We start from the raw sequence: 19146 nt of genomic DNA on the forward strand, positions 1-19146 counted from the left end.
TTCCATTGTGTGACCTGTCAGTTTTTTGTGTGGCGGCTTGGAATCCCGGCTGGAGTGTATACTATGTGTATACACTCCGGTCAGGATTCCATTGGCTGCAGTGCAACATAAATATTCTATTTATCACAGCCGTTATTGCTTTTTGTTAACGAGCACCCGAACAGCAGGCAGTATTTGCTTGAGTATCGAGCACTTTCAAGTAGCCTGACAATATAGCGAATACTATACCCATTAGAGTGTGCTCTCTCATCTCCAGCGAAGAGCCCAAGGTCTGATAGCCAAAGCGGTTCATGCTCTTCAAATGTAAGTTATAAGAAACCATGTATATCATCACTATAATGTCTAGTTAGTATCTCATGGCCAAGATCACTCTCAACATTTTTGTCAGAAATCAATACAGATCCCATTTTGATCTTTTTTCCATAGTAATGCTATAAATAACAATTGATGGAAATAATCAGTATCACATCCCCCTCTAAATTATTATGTGCATCTATTTCCCAGAATAATTTTGACATGAAAAACAACATGTGTCATGATATTAGATGACTTGTACATTGATACTAATAGAGGAACTTAAAGAAGTAAACACATTGGGAGCTTGGAATGCCACAGTAACAGTAAATCATTTGACTATGCAGAAAATATAGAGAATTAATGTGTAATAAGAATATTTTGTGTGCTGAATTGTGAAATATGAAGACACGGACCATAAGCCAGAACAAGTATTGACAAAGAGATAGAGGCATTATGTTACTCGTAGAACTGAGAGATCGATCTCATTTTCACCATGTAGAGGGACTTTTGGAAATACTATCCGGTGATTTAGTCAATAACTATAGGAGGTACTGACCATGTATTCAACTTACATATGTAACTAACAGAAGTCATTGTATGTAATCTAATCAACTGTTCTTATTGCTAATCATCACCGCTGTACCTCCTACAGATACTTTATGAACCAACCAACATGGACCAACATAGAGATGGCAAAAAAACAAGAAGAAAATGGTACTAAATACAGCACTGTCCCAAAAAGAATCCAAATGTGCACTATGAGAAACTTTACATATATAATTTATAAGCAAAGCACAGAGTTTACGCGTTTCAGGAGATCAATAATTCTCCCTTCATCAGAACAGTGCAATATCATGATATCATGATCAGGATGATATTGCACTGTTCTGATGAAGGGAGAATTATTGATCTCCTGAAATGCGTAAACTCTGTGCTTTGCTAATAAATTATATATGTAAAGTTTCTTTTTTTTTTTTTTGATTTATAGTTTTATTGCAAGATTTTTATAAATTTTACATACAAACAAGGGGACAACAACACGTTGTCCATAACACTTACAAACATAAAAAGAAAAAGAAAAAAAAATGCAGAGATATAAAGTACAAGGTAACAGAAATAAACAATAGACAAATAAACTAACAGATAAGTCATCTCCTATCCAAGGGAATGAATTACAACCTTATAGGTTAGCACAGTTTTAATAGTATAGTGTTCTGAGTAAAGGCAATACTAATCTGGTTATCTCTAGTGTAGCACAATAATCTTTAACGTAACGCAATTCAGGGTGGCATTATGCCTAAGTCTTCCTGATCAATTAATCGCAGAAGAGGTATGACACCTGACAGACCATATGTGTTGCCCACACTAATGAGCAGTGAGAGCAGCTAAAGGCTGAGAGTCCGCTATTTGCATGAGAAGAGATAAGGAACGATTTATCCATTTCTCCCAATTGGACCTCACTTTAGCGAGAGACCCCAGTCTGTTAGCAATGGACAGTTCCATCTGACAATTATAATTAACCACATTGCATATTTCACTGATGGTTGGTATTGTTGTACTTTTCCATAATTTTGCAATACAATTTCTGGTGGCTAGGAGTATGTGTGAGAAAACTGTGAGGTCAGGTAAACCCCAATCCTCGGACCCCAAACCTAATAGTGCTAATCCTGGTGACCATGGAACCTTAAAGGTAAGAATACTCTTTATAAGTGTATATACTTGAGCCCACATTAGCTGGATCTTTGGGCAGTTCCACCAGATATGGAGTAGATTTCCTATTTCTTTTTGGCACCTCCAGCATAATGGAGATGAGGTGGGGTATATCTTGGACAGTCGGTAGGGGGTTAGGTACCACCTGTATAATAGTTTGCGTGAGGCTTCTAGATGGTTGATACACCTGGACACTCTAGATACTATGGTATATATATGGTTCCACTGGGCTTGTGAGATGGAGCAAGATAGGTCATTTTCCCACTTAACCAAATATGGAAGGATGTATGCATTCCCTTGCAGGGCCTTATAGGCTCTAGACAGGCCCTTGGGGCGTAGTTCCTGATTATGGAAGTATTGCTCGTACATAGGGTCGGCGGATTTCTTTGGCGAGGAACTTGAGAGCTTTTGTAAACAATGTCTCAGTTGGAGATATTTATAAAAGTCCCTGCAGGGAATACCATACTCAGATGTTAGCACATTAAAGGACTTCAGATCCTTATTGTCATATAAGTCCCCAATTGAGAGAATACCATTAGCTGTCCAATTACCATAGTTAGAATCAGGGATCAGTGAATGTAATATTTCCAGAGGTAGAGATAGATAACATTATATGTAAAGTTTCTCATGGTGCACATTTGGATTCTTTTTGGGACAGCGCTGTATTTAGTACCATTTTTTTTCTTGTTTTTTGCTGTTACCTTACGGGCCCTGTTGTTGGGAGTATCCCATCCTCGGTATTTGCAGTCCCGGATCTCAGCCACCTGCCTACTGCTATATCCTCATGGATTTACAGCTACCCCAGAGGGGTGATATGCCTAAAGCCCAAGGGGCACAAAGGTGAGTGGAATCACCCACTCCCCCCATTCTAGTGTCATCTCCGTAAGACACGAGGCGCTGGTGCCCTTGTTTTTTTTTTTTGTTGTTTTTTTTTTTTTTTTTCTTTTTCTATTTGCAACATAGAGATGAGTAACTCAAGTCCATCTGAACCTTGAGGTCTTGGCATTTAAATGCCGGTGGCTGAAGAAGTTGGATGCAACCCTAGAGAGTTCTGGAAAACATGGATATAGTTATAAGCTTGGACAGATTTGAGTATGCTAGAGTTTCACTCATCGCTAGTGCATACATATGTTACCCCTGTTATTCAAGAGATTCTCTATCCAAGAACACGTTTCCCCTCTCCACAAGATAAGTGTATGATCCAAAAATAAGAGTCCTGAGTGTTCTGTTGAATAGAATAAGGTCAAACCTACAACAATCATGCCCTTATCTGATGGAAAGGGGATGAGTGCTACTGGTGAGAGAATCCCTTTAACTCTGTCCAGTAATATTGCAGATAAATGGTAGTTTACCGAGCAACATGTAAGTGTGTCAGTATTAGAGACGAGCGAACCTCGAGCATTCTCGCGTCCATCTGAACCCGAACGTTCGGCATTTGATTAGCGGTGGCTGCTGAACTTGGATAAAGCTCTAAGGTTGTCTGGAAAACATGGATACAGCCAATGACTATATCCATGATTTCCACATAGCCTTAGGGCTTAATCCAAATTCAGCAGCCACCGCTAATCAAATGCCGAACGTTCGGGTTAGGATGGACTCGAGCATGCTCGAGGATCGCTCATCTCTAGTCTGTATAGGACATCACTTGCAGATCTGTGGGATGCCGACAGATGCCACGCCTGCTAATCAGCTGTTTGGTGCCCTCACTACACAGTGTAATGGGCCAGAAGCAGAGAGCGCTGTTCACTGCATTGTGGTCAGACCTAGTTACTGCAGCTCAGCCTCCGTTCATCTGCTTCCAGCCCCATTCCCTGTGAAGTGTGCAAAAATGAGCTTGTGGAGCTTTATTTAAAAGTCTTGAAACACAGGACTAGCCAGATATACCTCCACTGAGTTGGCCAATGAGTGAATAACACAGAACTAATCTTAGCATTATAATATTCTACTATGTAGAGAGGGGGCTACTGCACTGGTAAAAGTAAGGAAAGTTAGCAAAACATATTCTGACGGCCTCCAATGGGACCACTGCTCTATCCCTGATCACAGTTAGCAGGAACAGGAGGCTCAGCGAGTGCACGGTGAGGGTCCCAGTGGTTGGACTTCATATGATCATACACTTATCACCTCTACTATGGTTCAATGTTTTCCATGGGGTAACTCCTTTAAATATTACCATTTTGGTTGCCTGCAGCAAAACCAGTAGGAAAGCAGGTGCGTAGTGCACACTTTTTCATTAAGACAATCCCTTTTTTAAAGTTCAAACTAATGGTTGACCGTGGATAAGCAGGGTCTGACAGTTTTGAATAGGAGACCCTATTTATGATGTCCATATAACAGATTATTGCCATGATGAGATGACCCCTATAAGTAATACTGAGAAGCATTACATCACACAGGATATACCACTTCCTAAATCCGTCCCGGTAATTATGAGTTAGTATGCTAGGTTACCTTCCATAAATTCATATACAGGAAATTACTTTACGATGCACACAGGAAACAATCTATAAATCTGAATGTAGTTTCAGCTTGTTGCAGTGCCAGCATTTATAACTTACAGTACCTATAGCCTATCCTGAGCACACTCATATCTAATGTCTGTATATTATTATACTGGCTCAATTTGTTCTTCTTAAGATGTAGCAGTCATAATGACAGAAGTAGTCAGTCATAATAGCTTCATAATTCTTCAGTGGTCAACAAGTGTGTGAGTGTGTGTGGTTCCCTATCCTATGAATAGGCGGTAACTTTTTGAGTTGGGATTACCCCTTTTTTGGTTCTTTTCAGATCTTCTGCAGATAGTTTAGTGGACTTTTTAGTATGATTGACTCGCTGAGGGCAATGTCCAAATATTCACCTTATTTACATAGTGTGGGACGCATTTTATTAAAAATACACTCCTGGGGCACGTCACAGAAAAGGAGAAGATTCTTGCCTTTTTCTGTGGTGTATGGCAACTCTAAGCCCTGTGTGCCTGATTGGCGGGTGTCAAGGTGGGGAGGAGGGGTGGCCCATGTCTAATTTATCATGGTTTACTCCTAAAAACCATATCAGAAAATCTACACCTGCTCCAGAGCAGATGTAGATTTCTACAAAATAAATAGTATGTCTGGCAGGTTATTGGGGACGGGGCTTTAACAGTACACTGGTCTTAATAATTGTTTCTCTTTGTGTCTTGTGTTTTTATTATGGCTGATAATCTTTACATTTGGGTTGTGGGAAGAAATGGTGAATGGTAGGACGAGCCTCGGCACCCCAGACAGGTGCTGGGGTCTCCAGCGCTGACACATCACGACCGGGCTGATGGACTGGCCGCTCAGCCAGTCAGTGACTGGGGCGGGACTGGCCGCGACTCAGGGAAAAATGCCTTCTGGCGGGGGTCCCGAGGCCAATCCTGCCACTCACTGTGGGTACAGTAGAGGTAAGTTCCTGCTTGTAATCAATTTCTCCTGTTGGCTGTCGCATTTTGGAAATTGCCAGACTTCTCCTTTAAGTATTTGGAATGAGAGAACAGATTTTCAGAACACTACTAGGATTTGCGCCACAGACAGTTAACTGAGGTTTTCTGCATAAAGGACAACATAATTCAAAGTGACATTTAGATATTAATTAAAGATACAGTATTTTGGGTAAAGTGATATTGAAGAACTTGAAAATTACTGTCACCAGGATATCAAACATGCTAATCAAGAAAGTATACATAATTACAAGACATCTCCTGATGGAATATTAATAGCAAAAGCCTTCTCAAAACATGTCTCTGAAGACACGGGGCTGGAAACAAAATGTAAAATTCAACTGAAGAATTTATATTCACTTATATAAGGGGGAGGGAGAGCCCATCTGGGATAGTATACCTCTGACTTTTAGAATTTCTCTTTCTGTATAAGGGTAGTTTCACACATACCATATTTTCTGATGCGGATCTGCTGCGGATTTTACAGTGCAGATTTAATGCTGTGTTTATTCAATTAGTCAAATCAGCTGCGGATCTGCTGCGAATCCGCAGCAGAAAAACAGCTGCGATGTGGTACGGTACGTGTGAAGCTACCCTACATGTATATACAGTGAAACCCATGGATTATAACTTGAGCCTTGAAGGAGCTGTCCAGCATTCAAACAAAAAGTTTTAAGAGCTCAGGCTGCCTTAAAAAAAAAAAAAAAAGCCCAATTCACTTATATGATCTTGATCAGCTATTGTTCCAATGATGCCAAGGTCCTGCTGATCATCTTCCTCAAAGGGGTTTTCCAATTAAATAAGATATACATTTGGGTCTGCTAGTGGTGTTTAATAATAAAATGTATTAGCCTTGCTTAGTCAAGTGCTGGTAATCTAGTCCGCCCTTGTGCCTCTGTTTACTTACCCATATGAGGTGATTTCCATGCCATTCTGCTAATGACAGTCTGAACATGCTGAAGCTGAAGCAATTGGCCTTAGTGATTGGCTGCAGTGAGGCTGCATTCTCACACGTCCCGCGACCACGGACAATTTTAGAATCCACTGAAGTAAATGTGGCCATTCAAACGATCCGTGCCGCGACCCGCACAGTGAAAAAATAGGACATGTCCTAGTGTGGATTGCAGCAAGGATACCCCCCCCCCCCCCGCGCGCGCGCCGCACAGCTGCAGAGATGACAGGAGAGCATGATGTGCGCTTGCTGTTATCTGCTGCCCGAGGGATCCGTGCCGGGTGGCTCCCGGGTGGAGGAGGGATAAATGAACGCAAACCTCCTGCGAGTCGCGGCACGGATCATCGTGAATGAGCCTTGAGTTTTAGATGTCCTTGGGGATGGCCAAGAGAGCGCAATACAAAATTGGCGGGGACATTAAGGCAGACTAGAGCACTGATACATGACTCAATGGGTGAGTAGTGAATATTTACATTTTCGGCTTTTTGGCAAATTTCTTAAAATTCTTGACAATCTCTTTATTTATAAATAAATCCTACATGTAATAATACTAACAAGATAAATAAAATTATAGCCTCATCAACTAAATGAATGCATGTATAGGCGGTGCAGTGGTTGCCCCTTCACCATGGTGTCTAATGAGGCCTAGAGCATAGGATGGAAATGGTACAATAAACAGTGACATTTGAGGAAGGGGGTAGCGGTACAGACTTTCAGTTAAGGCTCTGGAGATGCATTCCGAGCTTCTTAATGCATGGGTGCAATAAATGTAAATTTTTATCTGGCCCACATATGCAGGATATAATGACAGCTATTTAATGTTGTAAGGCAGACACAGGGATAGGCTGTCAGTAAAATCATAGTGGCTCGGCATCTTTGCTACTGTCTACCGGCTCCTGACTTCTTGCCAGTTCCTTGACAACTGGTAGATTGCAATCTTGTCTTTTTTAGCTTGCTCATTTTGCATGAACTGCTTGATTCTTCTTGACAGGCCTGAATGATGTATGCCCAATATCCCTGCTGTTATTTGCCAGTGCATTTACAAGTTCTTACTGAAGATCTCATGGTAGTAAGCCTTCTGAACGTGAATGAGATAGAAACCATTTCAAATAAAGATCTGGTCACTCCATAACATCTTAAAGTGAAGAATATAAAGAATGTATGAGGAAACTGCATAAATAATATCAACTTCATAGTATATTGGCATTTGTGTGTTATGCAATGGGAGGCCAGTCCCACCATGTCCTCTTTCCCTGCCTTTTAATGTCAGATAGTTGCTGGCAGAGGGGGTTAGTCTCTACTAGAGCATTGGTCCATGCTGGGTTTTGTGGTTTTAGGCTGTGTTGAGTCTGCACAGGTTCTAGATTCAGATGCAGGAAATATTAGTTTGCTCGTCTCTGCTCTCATGTGCTGTCTAGTTTGTCTGTGTATATTTTAGTATCTTAGTATTTAGTTGTGTTTGTTGAGTATTTCTAGTCCTGTAATTGTCAGATGTTTCCTCAGGCTTGGTTGTCAGGTTGAGTGTTTATTTTTGCACTTAATCTGAGGCTTCATGCAAGACAACTCCTCCTCCTCCTCCCTGCAGGACTACTAGTTCTATCAGTCACTAACATCTATGGTAAGCAGTCTTTAATTTTACAGTATTGTATCATTTTTTCTGTGACGGCTGATAAGTCTCACTATTCTGCTCTAACATAAATCCTGGAGAGTACTGGGAGCCATTATATAAGACCCAGAAAAGGCAACTGCTATAGGTGAGGCTTAGTTTTGCACTTTAGAGACCCATCAGCGTTGTGGATTCACTTACTAATCCTTAATGGAATGCCCATAAAACAACCTTTATAAAATATTTTAAAATACACCAAAAATAAAAAGAATGACTCCACCACCATAAAATTTGAGCAGCTACATGCGGAGTCCTTCATTAACATGTGCTCTACATTTGTTGCTCCTAAAGGATAAACAGGATTAGGGGATGTTACCAGGCTTGGCTCTCCTTATAGCCCTATTCCACGGAACGATTATCGTTCATAAACTCGCTCCAATGACCGCTCGTTAACGATCACTAAACGATATTTTTTAGCTAACGATAACACATAACGTGAACGATATATGTAGTGTAACGATTATTTTGCGGTCGTTTAAAACGTTCGCCAGGGGATTATGACCATACAACACACCTACTTTTTTTAAACCTTTTTACGAACGACTGAAAGATTTCTAATTTTATGAACCGATTAGCGAATTATATTTCAAAGACCAACAACTTTTTTTCGACATGCTGAAAGACAGTATAACGATTTCGCCTTTGTCGTTCGCTCGTTTACACCAATTCCACAAATCGATTATCGTTAACGAGCGGTCGTTGGAGCGAGTTTATGAACGATAATCATTCCGTGGAATAGGGCTATAAATCTTGTACCCTATTTGGCTCTTCTTGACTAGTAGGTTTACCGCCTTTAGAAGGGTGGGTCCCATAAAGACAACTTTCCCTATACTTCCTGTAAAGCCCTATACTTCCTATACGTTTCCTTTAGCAGTAAGGCTGAATTCATCAAGTGAAAAGGGAAAAGGTTAGGAACAAAATACATAGGAAATGTTGGAGCCACAAGGGATACTGGATCCAAATAAAACAAGTTCCACATTGCCACAGTATACGATATTAACAATGCTGACAGATATGGGGCATATCAAAATTATATTTTAAAGAAATCTATGTTCCTAATAGCTTTCAATTCAATATGAGATCAGCAAAATCATGTCCCACATCAAAGGCTAACTCACAAGACTCAGGAGCAGAATCATCTCAGTTTGTGTTCCCAGGATGCACTCTCTATCTCAATCAGTGGATGCACTCTACTTTTTTCCTTTTTCTCCAATGATGAATTTAGACTTACTGCTTAGGGCCATGTTCACATGGTGTATGGAATGGAGAAGATCATCCCGGCTGGCACTCCGGCCAGATGATCTTCACTGCTGCTAAATGCGGATGTGGGTGCATCAGTGTGCGCCCAAATCCGAATTCCCAGCTGCACACAATGGAGCCTGCGACCAGAGCCACACGCTCCATTGTGTGAACTGACAGGTTCTCTACGGCCGCTAATCAATGAATAGTGGCCGCAGAAAACTGACATGTCAGTTTTTTGCAGCACCGCTAGCCATCCCAGCCGGAGTGTATACTATGGGGGAGATTTATAAAACATGGTTTAAAGTGAAACTGCCTCAGTTGTTTCTAGCAACCAATCAGATTTCACTTCTCATTCCTCACAGACTCTTTGGAAAATGAAAGGTGGAATCTGATTGGTTGCTAGGGGCAACTGAGCAAGTTCTACTATACACTAGTTTGATAAATTTCTCCCTATGTGTACACACTTTGTCCAGGATTTCCTTAGCCTGCAGTAATCACGGCCATTGTTGAAAATTTGGCAACAACGGCCATGATTACTACTGAACTTACATTGTGTGAACATAGCCTAAAGAAGCATATGGGGAGTAAAGCGCTTTATGGGAGGTATAGGGAAAATTTCCTGCTTGGGGACAGCCCTTCCAAAGGGAGATAAAAGCACTAGCTAAGAAGGGCTCGATAGGATAAGAGATTACAGGGAGTTACTGTACAAGCTTGATAGCTTCTCCTGCTTATATTTCCCCTCATCAGTACTCTTTTACTGATTTGTTATCTTTATTAGGAACAACTTAAGAATCTACATCTGTATAATCTGAAGGAAAGAAAAGAAAGGGGAGACATGATCAAAACATTTAAATATGTTAAAGGGCTAAATAAGGTACAGGAGAGAACTTTACAAAAAAAATTAACACAAGAACAAGGGGACACAGTCTGAGGTTAGTTGGGGGAAACATCAAAAACAACATGTGAAAATATTACTAAAAGAGTTGTAAATACTTAGAACAAACTGCCAGCAGATGTGGTAGGTAGATCTTTAATAACTAAATGTAAACCTGCCTGGGATACACATATGTCTATCCTAAGATAACAAGAAAGGAAATAATATAAAAGCAGACTAGATGCCCTTATAATGTGTAATAGAGAGGTAAACATAGGAAAGACTGCAAGTTTCTAATGCATGCCCCAGATTGATGCTAGTTGTATTGCAAACTCCCTGTTTTCAGACAAACAACCCCAACAACAAACACTTTTTGTTTGATGTTTATAGGCAGAAATTAAAACTGGACCTTGAACAGGACCTACAGAGAAACATAAAGGATATTATAATGTAATGTGTTAAGTAAACATTTATTTTAAAGAAATTCAACCCTCCTTTGCACATACAGTATGTCTGCACAGACTAGCATAGTCCCCATTTACTTCAATGACCCTAACATAGTCAGCTAGTAATAATGCTACAATGACAATGATGACAGCATACTGTACACCACCATGGCCATCTCCAAGATGTCAGCTACTAGCATGGTTCTAAGGAGTAAAAGATGATACCCCAAATATATATTAGATAGGGTACATAGATAAATACCTACAATTTTAGTGGAAGCACAATGTAGAAGGTTAATGCTCAGTTTTGCGGCTCACAGCTGTACCTGCCCACACTGCCCCTAGAGATCACAGCTCACATCTTCTTATAATAACACAGCCTCCCATAGGACACAATGACTTTGGCAGTGTAAGGTAAAAGAACTGAAAAAAGTGAAAGAATCACTATGGGAAAGGAATAGCAATACAATCCCCTAATATTAAAGATAGATTTGGGTTCTTATATTCTCGTGATAATACAGATATTATCTAATACACATATTTAATAGGGGTGTATACTGTATAATGGCTGTTTGTTTATAATGTATAAATTATTACTAGGTGCTATGCAGAGAAAAGTGTCTGCTGAATCCTTAGTAGTAGGAAAGGTATTACAGAAAGGCTTACAGTATCATAGTCAAACTCTATTCAAAGCCTGATACTTCACCTTAGCCTGTGGGTTAACCCCTATATACCACATGTGTATAGCTGAGATACAGCAGCAGCCTCAGAATGGAGAGTAGAAAGTATTTCTTCCCTTTATAAACTGGTGGTTGTCCAGATTTAGAGATAAAACATTTAATAGGGAGATTGTCTGGGTAGGAAAACCCATTTCCTAGACATGCTAAATTATTTAACACAGGTCCTCTATTCAAAACCCTCATCAATTAGACCAGAGAGCTGCTACAAAGTGTGTCTCCCACCTCAGGAGGACTCTGAGTGGTAATGCATCATTTCTCCTTTGGGGGCAGTGCAGGGAAATTTAACCCTGCATGATTCCTAACAGATTGTAGCTGATCATTTGGGGTCCCACAAGCAGGACAACTCTTTAAATTGACTCTTAACCAAAGGGGGATGTCCAAAGCAATGACTTATACCCAGCGCTAAGCTCTCCACCATAAAGATTATGAAAGATTATGCAAGGAGTGGGATATTGGGTTAAACTGTATTTGTACCTGCACTTTCTGCTTTAAGAAAATGATAGACAGTAGTAAAATGGGTAGATAGCAGATAGATACATATAAAATTATAGACATAGTTGACACATAATAATTTATTGACGACGTTTCAGTAATATTCTGTCATTTAAGCATCACAGATAGGGACCTTGCTGCTAACTCTGATGTGACTCTGTAATGCAGCTCCCTTGGCAGAATAGCTAAAAGACTGCAAAAAATATTGCTAAAATCTAACCTACAATAAATTATGCTAATAAAGAAAAATCTGTGGATTTCAAGTCCATCTCTTTTACATCAGAAGTAGCCATTATGTAGTTCACCTGTCTGGCATGTCTTTATGTTCTTGAACTGTGTACAGTATAAGTTACTATATGCAGGCAGTTATATGTGTGTGTATATATATATATATATATATATATATATTTTTTTTTTTATATATAATATATATATATATATATATATATATGCATACATACACACTGTATATATATATATATATCGAGTACAAGTCATTCGCTGCATTATTTTTTAACTATATAGATCACAGAAGTGCAAAAGAACCACGACATACCATAAGTTACTCATTCAAATACTACAGGTAGAAGCTAAATGTACATACATAGCAGAGCCCAACAGTTTTCTATGCACACCAAAATTACTCTGCAGCTCTTCAGTTGTAGCAGTGCTCTGGAAAATCACAGAATTCATGAGAACTGTTGAATTTTGCCAAACGACAAACTCAGCTCTGCTACATCTCCTTCACAAATTATGTTGTTTTCAATTTTGCAGACAATTCCAAGCTTTTAGCAATTTGCATACTGTCTAGTAAATTATTAATACAGCATGAGTACATTGCAGTTCTGTAGACATTTGCACAAATATCTAGTACTCTTGATCATACCCCACCGTGCTCCGTTGGAGTATATGCATGGTATATATCATTGCAGTATGAGCGATTGCATTTGCAGTGGAAATCCACATGTGAAGAGAAGACATCAGGACCTGGACAGCACAGCACACACTCTACCACCACACAGGGCTGAAGACTTGGCTATGGAGATGGCATTGTCTCTACTAACCTGCATAGGAGCTTCGTGTCTCATTCTGCCTCAGGCTCTCCCTTTGCCTTGTTAAAAGATCTGACCCAATTTCAGAAATGTCCCTTTTCCACCAGATCCAGCCACCCTACACTCTGGGTAATGCTCTGCTTCCTGACCGGCTAGATGATCAGCACCAGGAGCTGTCCACTGCCTTCATGTACTCCTCCCTGGCAGCGCCTCTTCTGGTTATTGTAGTCTTGAAGCTTCCTGCCTTCCCTAATACATCAATGTAGCATATGCTAGGATATAAACTACACCTCCCACAATGCAGCAGTGCTCAGCTTCCATCTGGCAGCCTTTCTACAATAGTCCTGGTCAACACTGGAAAGTGAAAGATGTGATTGCTCTAGTAATGATCTAGAGCTTGGTACGTGATGACAGTGAGGATAATGGGAGTATTACTTGCATGAATACTAATTCCTTTATTTATTTAGCACCAACATATTCCGCTACGCCGTACAGTAATTGTTTTCAGTCTGGGGCTCACAATCTAAATTCCAAATGAACCTCAATCATTATGTATATGAATGCAATCTGGCCTAATAATGCTGATAGACAAAGGTACATACCTTCCCATATAACTCCATGTAACAGTGCCAGGCTCCTCTGTGTGGCTGGCTGCAGTCTGCTTGGGTTTAGTGTATTTGCAGACTATGAATGGGAAGGTGGCGTCTGCTTAGCAGCATATATCATCATCAGATCATCAAGCAGCTGGAGAGGAGAGGGCTGTATGTTGTGCAGATCAGGGCAGGAAGGACAAAGGCGGCAGCAGCAGCAGAAGAAGAGACCTCAGCAGCCACAGGAAGTGTCTAGTTACAAGGCAAACAGACTACTAGTTAATTACCTCTATGTGTCCTCAGCAGCAGGGAAGATAAGCTACCCCCCCCCCCTCCACCCTCCCCAGGACTGTCAGCAAAACATGAGTAACCAGTCATATTACATGAGAGGTGCATTGTGCATACAAACCTATGGAACTGCCTTGTAAACCCCACAGCAGTTATATTCCAATTTACATTTAGATTCATCAACAACAATTTAAAAATCTGTCTGTAGAACCTTCTTCATTTACATCTCAAAAAAACTGAACTATTTATTGCAACTGAATAAAAGTGTAAAAAAAAAAAAGCCAATTAGGTTGGAGGGAAGAAGCACCAGAGCAGATCCCCCTCCACCCTGGCTTCCTAGAATCATGTCTTTTCCTGTTACCAAGGTGTTAGGACTGTGAGTAGAGAGGACTGGTGTGACTCCTCTTAGCTCTGGGGGGGGGGGGGGGAGGTCTACGTAACCACATAGAAGAGGAGGGGGTGGGGAAAGTGATAATTTTCCTAGTTTCTGGTTGCCGTTTTACCATTGGACTTGGCCTATTCAGTGTTATATGAACGTTTGTAACATGCAAGTTCTGGTGATAGGTTGTCTTTCAGGATGGGAGTAGAGATGGTTAAAGGGGTTATAGACTAGAGCGTAGTTAAATTATGCCCTATCCTAAGGGATAACTAGGCAACCATGAGGGGTCCGACTCCTATCTCAAAAGCAGGGGCCCTAGTCTCTCTTGAGAATGGAGCGGCAGTCACATATACATATTGACACTCCAAGTCCCTGATTTCGAGAATGTGTGTGTGTGTTGGTGGGGGGGGGGTCCCTGTGATCAGTAAGTAATTCACTACCCTGAAGATAGAGCATAGCTCGATTATGTCAGACAACTCCTTTATGGTTATGTTCATTTTGGCTGTGAATAATGAACATGTTCCTTATTTGGATGGTCGTAATGAATTACAGCCATTAGTCTATGCTGTGTGTGCATGGTCACCCTATTTCCCATTGACTTTAATGGATCACATTACTACAATAAAAAATATGTCCATATTTCAGTATTCTGTATTTTACTGTGTGTAAACATTAAGGTTTGCTTTTTTAAAAAAAATATTGTGTTCTTTTATCTTATTGGAAATAATACAGCTGGTAATCGCCATTCAGTACAACTTAAATGATATTATTTTAGGTTTGTAAAACCAAAAGTTGGCTGAGAAAATGGACCGAATGGCTGGAAAAAAGAGCATACAATTTTCATTTTTTTGTAGGCATAACAGTTGCTTTCTTTTAGGTGGCTAATACGGACCAAAGAACTCAGTGTGCACATGGCCTTAGGGTACAGTATACACACTACCAGTAGCATCTGTGTTGTAAATATTTTATTTAATGTTTTTCTTACGATAGGAAATAATTGTGTACTGTTATGATATGGCATTTTCCCACAGCCGCAAACTGCATGTAGGCACACAGAAAAAGATGAGGCTTCAGCACTGAGCTGCGGACCCTTCAAACAGCTAATTGGTGGGGGCCAAAAGTTGGATCCACACTGATATATTATTTCAATATAATATTTTATAGTATTGATTAACTCCCCTAAGGATAGGCAATACATTTTTAAAACAAGTTAAAGAAACATGGCTGCTTTCATCCACATACAGTGCCACGGGCTGTGTCTACTATTATACAGTAGCCCAGCTTTATTTAGGGCCATGTATGATAACCATGCAGCAAGGGCTGTATATATATTATTAGCAATGTCCATGCAGCCATTGCCTTAAGTGTAAAATAAAACACATTATACATACCTCTCCATGCATTATACATACCTCTCCATGCTCCTGGCATTCTTGTAGTTTCTGCTCATTCCCGTAGCTGCTGCTGGCCCTTCTGAGCCAGTCTCTGAAATAACAGGCCACTCAGCCACTCACTGACCCCAGCACTGTCCTGTCTCGGAGAGTGATTGGTTGAACGGCTTGTCACTTCAGAGACCGACTCAGAGGTTCCAGTGGCGGCTGGATGTGTAAAGTTTTTTTTTTTATACATTCATCAGCCGTCGTCTGCGCATCACTATTACACAATAGCAATGTGCGCCCAGCGGACAATGATTTTTAGGCACAATCAGCCAATGATTGTTTTTATCAGCTGATCATTGTGTTTATTACACAGAGTGATAATCTTGATTTGGCAGAATATTTCTCCATGTAATAAGGCCCTTACACTACTTGAATAGATCTGAACGAATCCCAGCTCAAGGTGGCGCTTGACAAAATTGAAACACAAGGGGATGTGACATTACACAACTATATTGCTACTTATACGATCATGATCATTGTCATTATTTGTGGCAGTCTATATAATGAGAGCCTATGCCGGTAAACCTCCTATGAGTGCTGCACTAGACATTGTCCTTGTAGCTTAGGCCTAAAGGATGAAGCGGTGTAATCAGCCTGTGGCATAACATATCTCATGAATGTATAATCAGAACCAAAATCAGCTGCAGAAGTAAACTAAGCAGAACAGTACAAAGCAGGAGGCTAATAATGGATTCTGGACCAGATTATGAAAGTTTTTGAGGAATCAGAAAACATTCTGAAGTCTGATAGTTCTGACCAAATCCATTACCTGTGTCACCATGGAGTTTTGTGTTTTTTGGGAAAATCATAGAACAGGGCATACAGATTATTTTTAAAATTCATAAAAATAGGTGTAATTATATACAAACATTACTGTAGAGTTCTACTGTTACCTTCTGAGGGCTGAGCTTGGCAATATTCAGAAGCCATATAGAGAATGAATGGAGGCATGGTCATGCACATGTGATGTGCTCCATTCATTCAGGGGATAATTTCCCCCTATTCTCAGGATGGGCTATTGGACCTCCACTGATCAGCTTGTTATCCCTAAGCCAATGCATTGAGGATAACTTTTAGAGTTAGGAATATCACGTTAACAATTTCACTACCCTAGACCACCAGCTACTTTCCTATTATCCTCTTCACCCTCATAGACACCCACATTTATTATCAAGGCCAATGGAAGTTGCTTCACACACTGTTCTAGCATAGATGCCCTCACTTGTGTTACTGTCTGGCTGAGTGAGCGCAGATTGAAGATATGGCATCCCTTGTTATGCTCAATGATACTTAGCTAGCATTATACTAGGCAATTTTAGTGATTTACTAATCTAAAAGGGACTTTGGCACTATTAATATGTACAAGTGCAAGCTCAGCTGTTTCCGTATGTCTCATATATCACTATTGCGTCATTCCATACAACTCCTTACAGTGACCGTATATATAATAAGGAACAAATCACTATGAATTTATCAAATGTGCATTGTGGTCTATCAAAGCATCTAAAAAATGAACAGTTTGGATAATTTTAGTTTTTTGTTTTATCCTAGATAGAAACACATCTGCCATTCACTCCCAGCCTTGAAATTAGTATGTAAATGGAAGATCCAGGTTGCTAAAGCCAGAAATTAACCACTTGCCAACCGGCCATAGACGTTAAATATATGGGTGGTCGGCAATCAACAGTGCACTGCTACCAGAATGTCTGTACAACAGAGTATTGCAGCTACATGGAAATTATGCCCCTGAAAAAGAAGAAAGCCAGCTGTCAGTGAAAAAGGACAGAGAGAAGACAAGGATGGTCTTGGTTGGCTTCACACCCATATTTTAGTGCATGAGCAATTCTGGACATGCTGTGCAAATATTAGTGCTGCTTTTTCTCCAATCTATTATTGTCGGCTGGAAGCTCAACTGACTAACATAATATACCTACTAGCAACTCACCGCACATAGTGGCATCCAGCAAGCACATGATCACCAGAACAGGAATCAGGAAGCCTCATGGATTCCTACTATGCTGTATTGTAAAATGAAAAATGGTGCATAAATTATGTGAATAACCCATGTTTTATAGTTTTTTTTTTTTGTTTTTAATCCACATGTAGTAAAAAGAAAAGAAATTAGGAAGGTGGGGTAACTAGCCTGGTCTGGAGATGGTAAAAAGAAAACTATCAGCAGGTTAGTAGCATCTAACTTTGTAGTTTAATCCATATGCTAATGAGGCTTTTTGGTGCACTGGGCGCAGGACTACCACCCTCAGTGCACTGATCTGCTCCAGGGAGGCCTGCCCCTTCTAATGTATATTTATCTGGTGCTCTACAGTGATAAATGCTGGATTGATGTCACTGCAGAGCACCACCCCAATATTCAGTAGAAGGGGCAGGGCAGCCATGGTGGATCAGTGGTGATCAATGGGTGCTAGTCTTGCCCAAGTGCACCAACAGCCTCATTACCATATGGATTAAACTACACAGTACATGAAAACAGTGCTAAGAGGTTACCTTCATTCTCAGAACCCTGTGCACTATAGGGAAATATCAGCAGGTTAGATTCTTCTTTCTCTCATTGCTCCCTCTTTTCTTTTGCTTGAATTGACATGTTTTTTCTAGCATTTCTGCTGCCATGACACTTTATCCATGATGCAGGAAGACAAGAACCACAGAGATAGGTCTCTGCTAGAATGACAATGTTGCAGCCAAGGGTGCCATCTGTGATCCTCTTCCACAAAAGCTTTAAAGTATGTTTATGGCCCGCCATAATGTAATGTAATGACATACATGTAGACCATGGGCAATTCCAGCGGGATGTCATACATAATGATCATGTGGACACAGCTGTTGTGTTAATGATCGCAAGGGGATTGTGACTGTGATTGACAGCCACATCCAAGTGGTTTCACATCTAATGTACTGTAGTCAGCATTTTTTATCTTTGTAGAAAAGAGTAGGCTTTACCCCGACAGGCCCAGTCCCAGGGATGATCCTATATTAATATCTACATACACAAACATTAACATACTCATATAAATCAGGTAAAAAATAAACTGAATGATCCAAACAATGATGCACCCTATGAAGCAGCATAGCTAGCAGTGATCTGTGCAGGGAATTCTCAGGGAGGTTTTGCCTATTGTAATATGTTTTTGGCCAGCACTTTACTGGGCGTTGTTTCTCTCCTGAGTTTATTAAGCTTCTGTTAATAAATCCATTACATTGTAGCATTTGCACTTTAGAGCTCCAATATCCATGTAATAATGATGGGCACATCTGGATAACTCATCATTGGTGGCTTTTTTCCATTTGTATTCTGTTTAATGTTTCCAGGATATTGTGTATTTCTTAGTGGGTTTATACTTAGAGATTACTTGCTCGCTCACTTATTCATATTCTCAATGGTTATATAAGTCATATAAATTAATTGCTACCATGGCTACATAGGCTAAAAGAAAACCTGCCACCATGAAAATGCTATCTAACCCGTTGGCATCAAGTTATAGAACAGCAAGCTGAGCAGAAGGATTA

The 19146-nt window shown here is 40.3% G+C and overlaps 1 protein-coding gene across 2 annotated transcripts in view; it reads right to left on the reverse strand.

Annotated features, from left to right (window-relative positions):
- Window positions 1–13714, reverse strand: part of RAB3C (RAB3C, member RAS oncogene family) — a 120719-nt gene extending 107005 nt beyond the window's left edge. Inside the window, exon 1 of one of the 2 annotated variants that reach the window (XM_069964613.1) lies at window positions 13531–13714. In XM_069964613.1, coding sequence (XP_069820714.1) covers window positions 13531–13548 — 18 coding nt within the window. In that variant the 5' untranslated portion in view covers window positions 13549–13714. Of the gene's footprint in view, window positions 1–12940; window positions 13103–13530 lie in introns of those variants that run through there. The other variant, XM_069964612.1, reaches the window with a different exon arrangement.
- Between the last annotated feature and the right edge of the window lie 5432 nt (window positions 13715–19146).

This window comes from Dendropsophus ebraccatus, chromosome 3, assembly GCF_027789765.1.
Source record: "Dendropsophus ebraccatus isolate aDenEbr1 chromosome 3, aDenEbr1.pat, whole genome shotgun sequence".
Taxonomy (NCBI): Eukaryota; Metazoa; Chordata; class Amphibia; order Anura; family Hylidae; genus Dendropsophus; species Dendropsophus ebraccatus.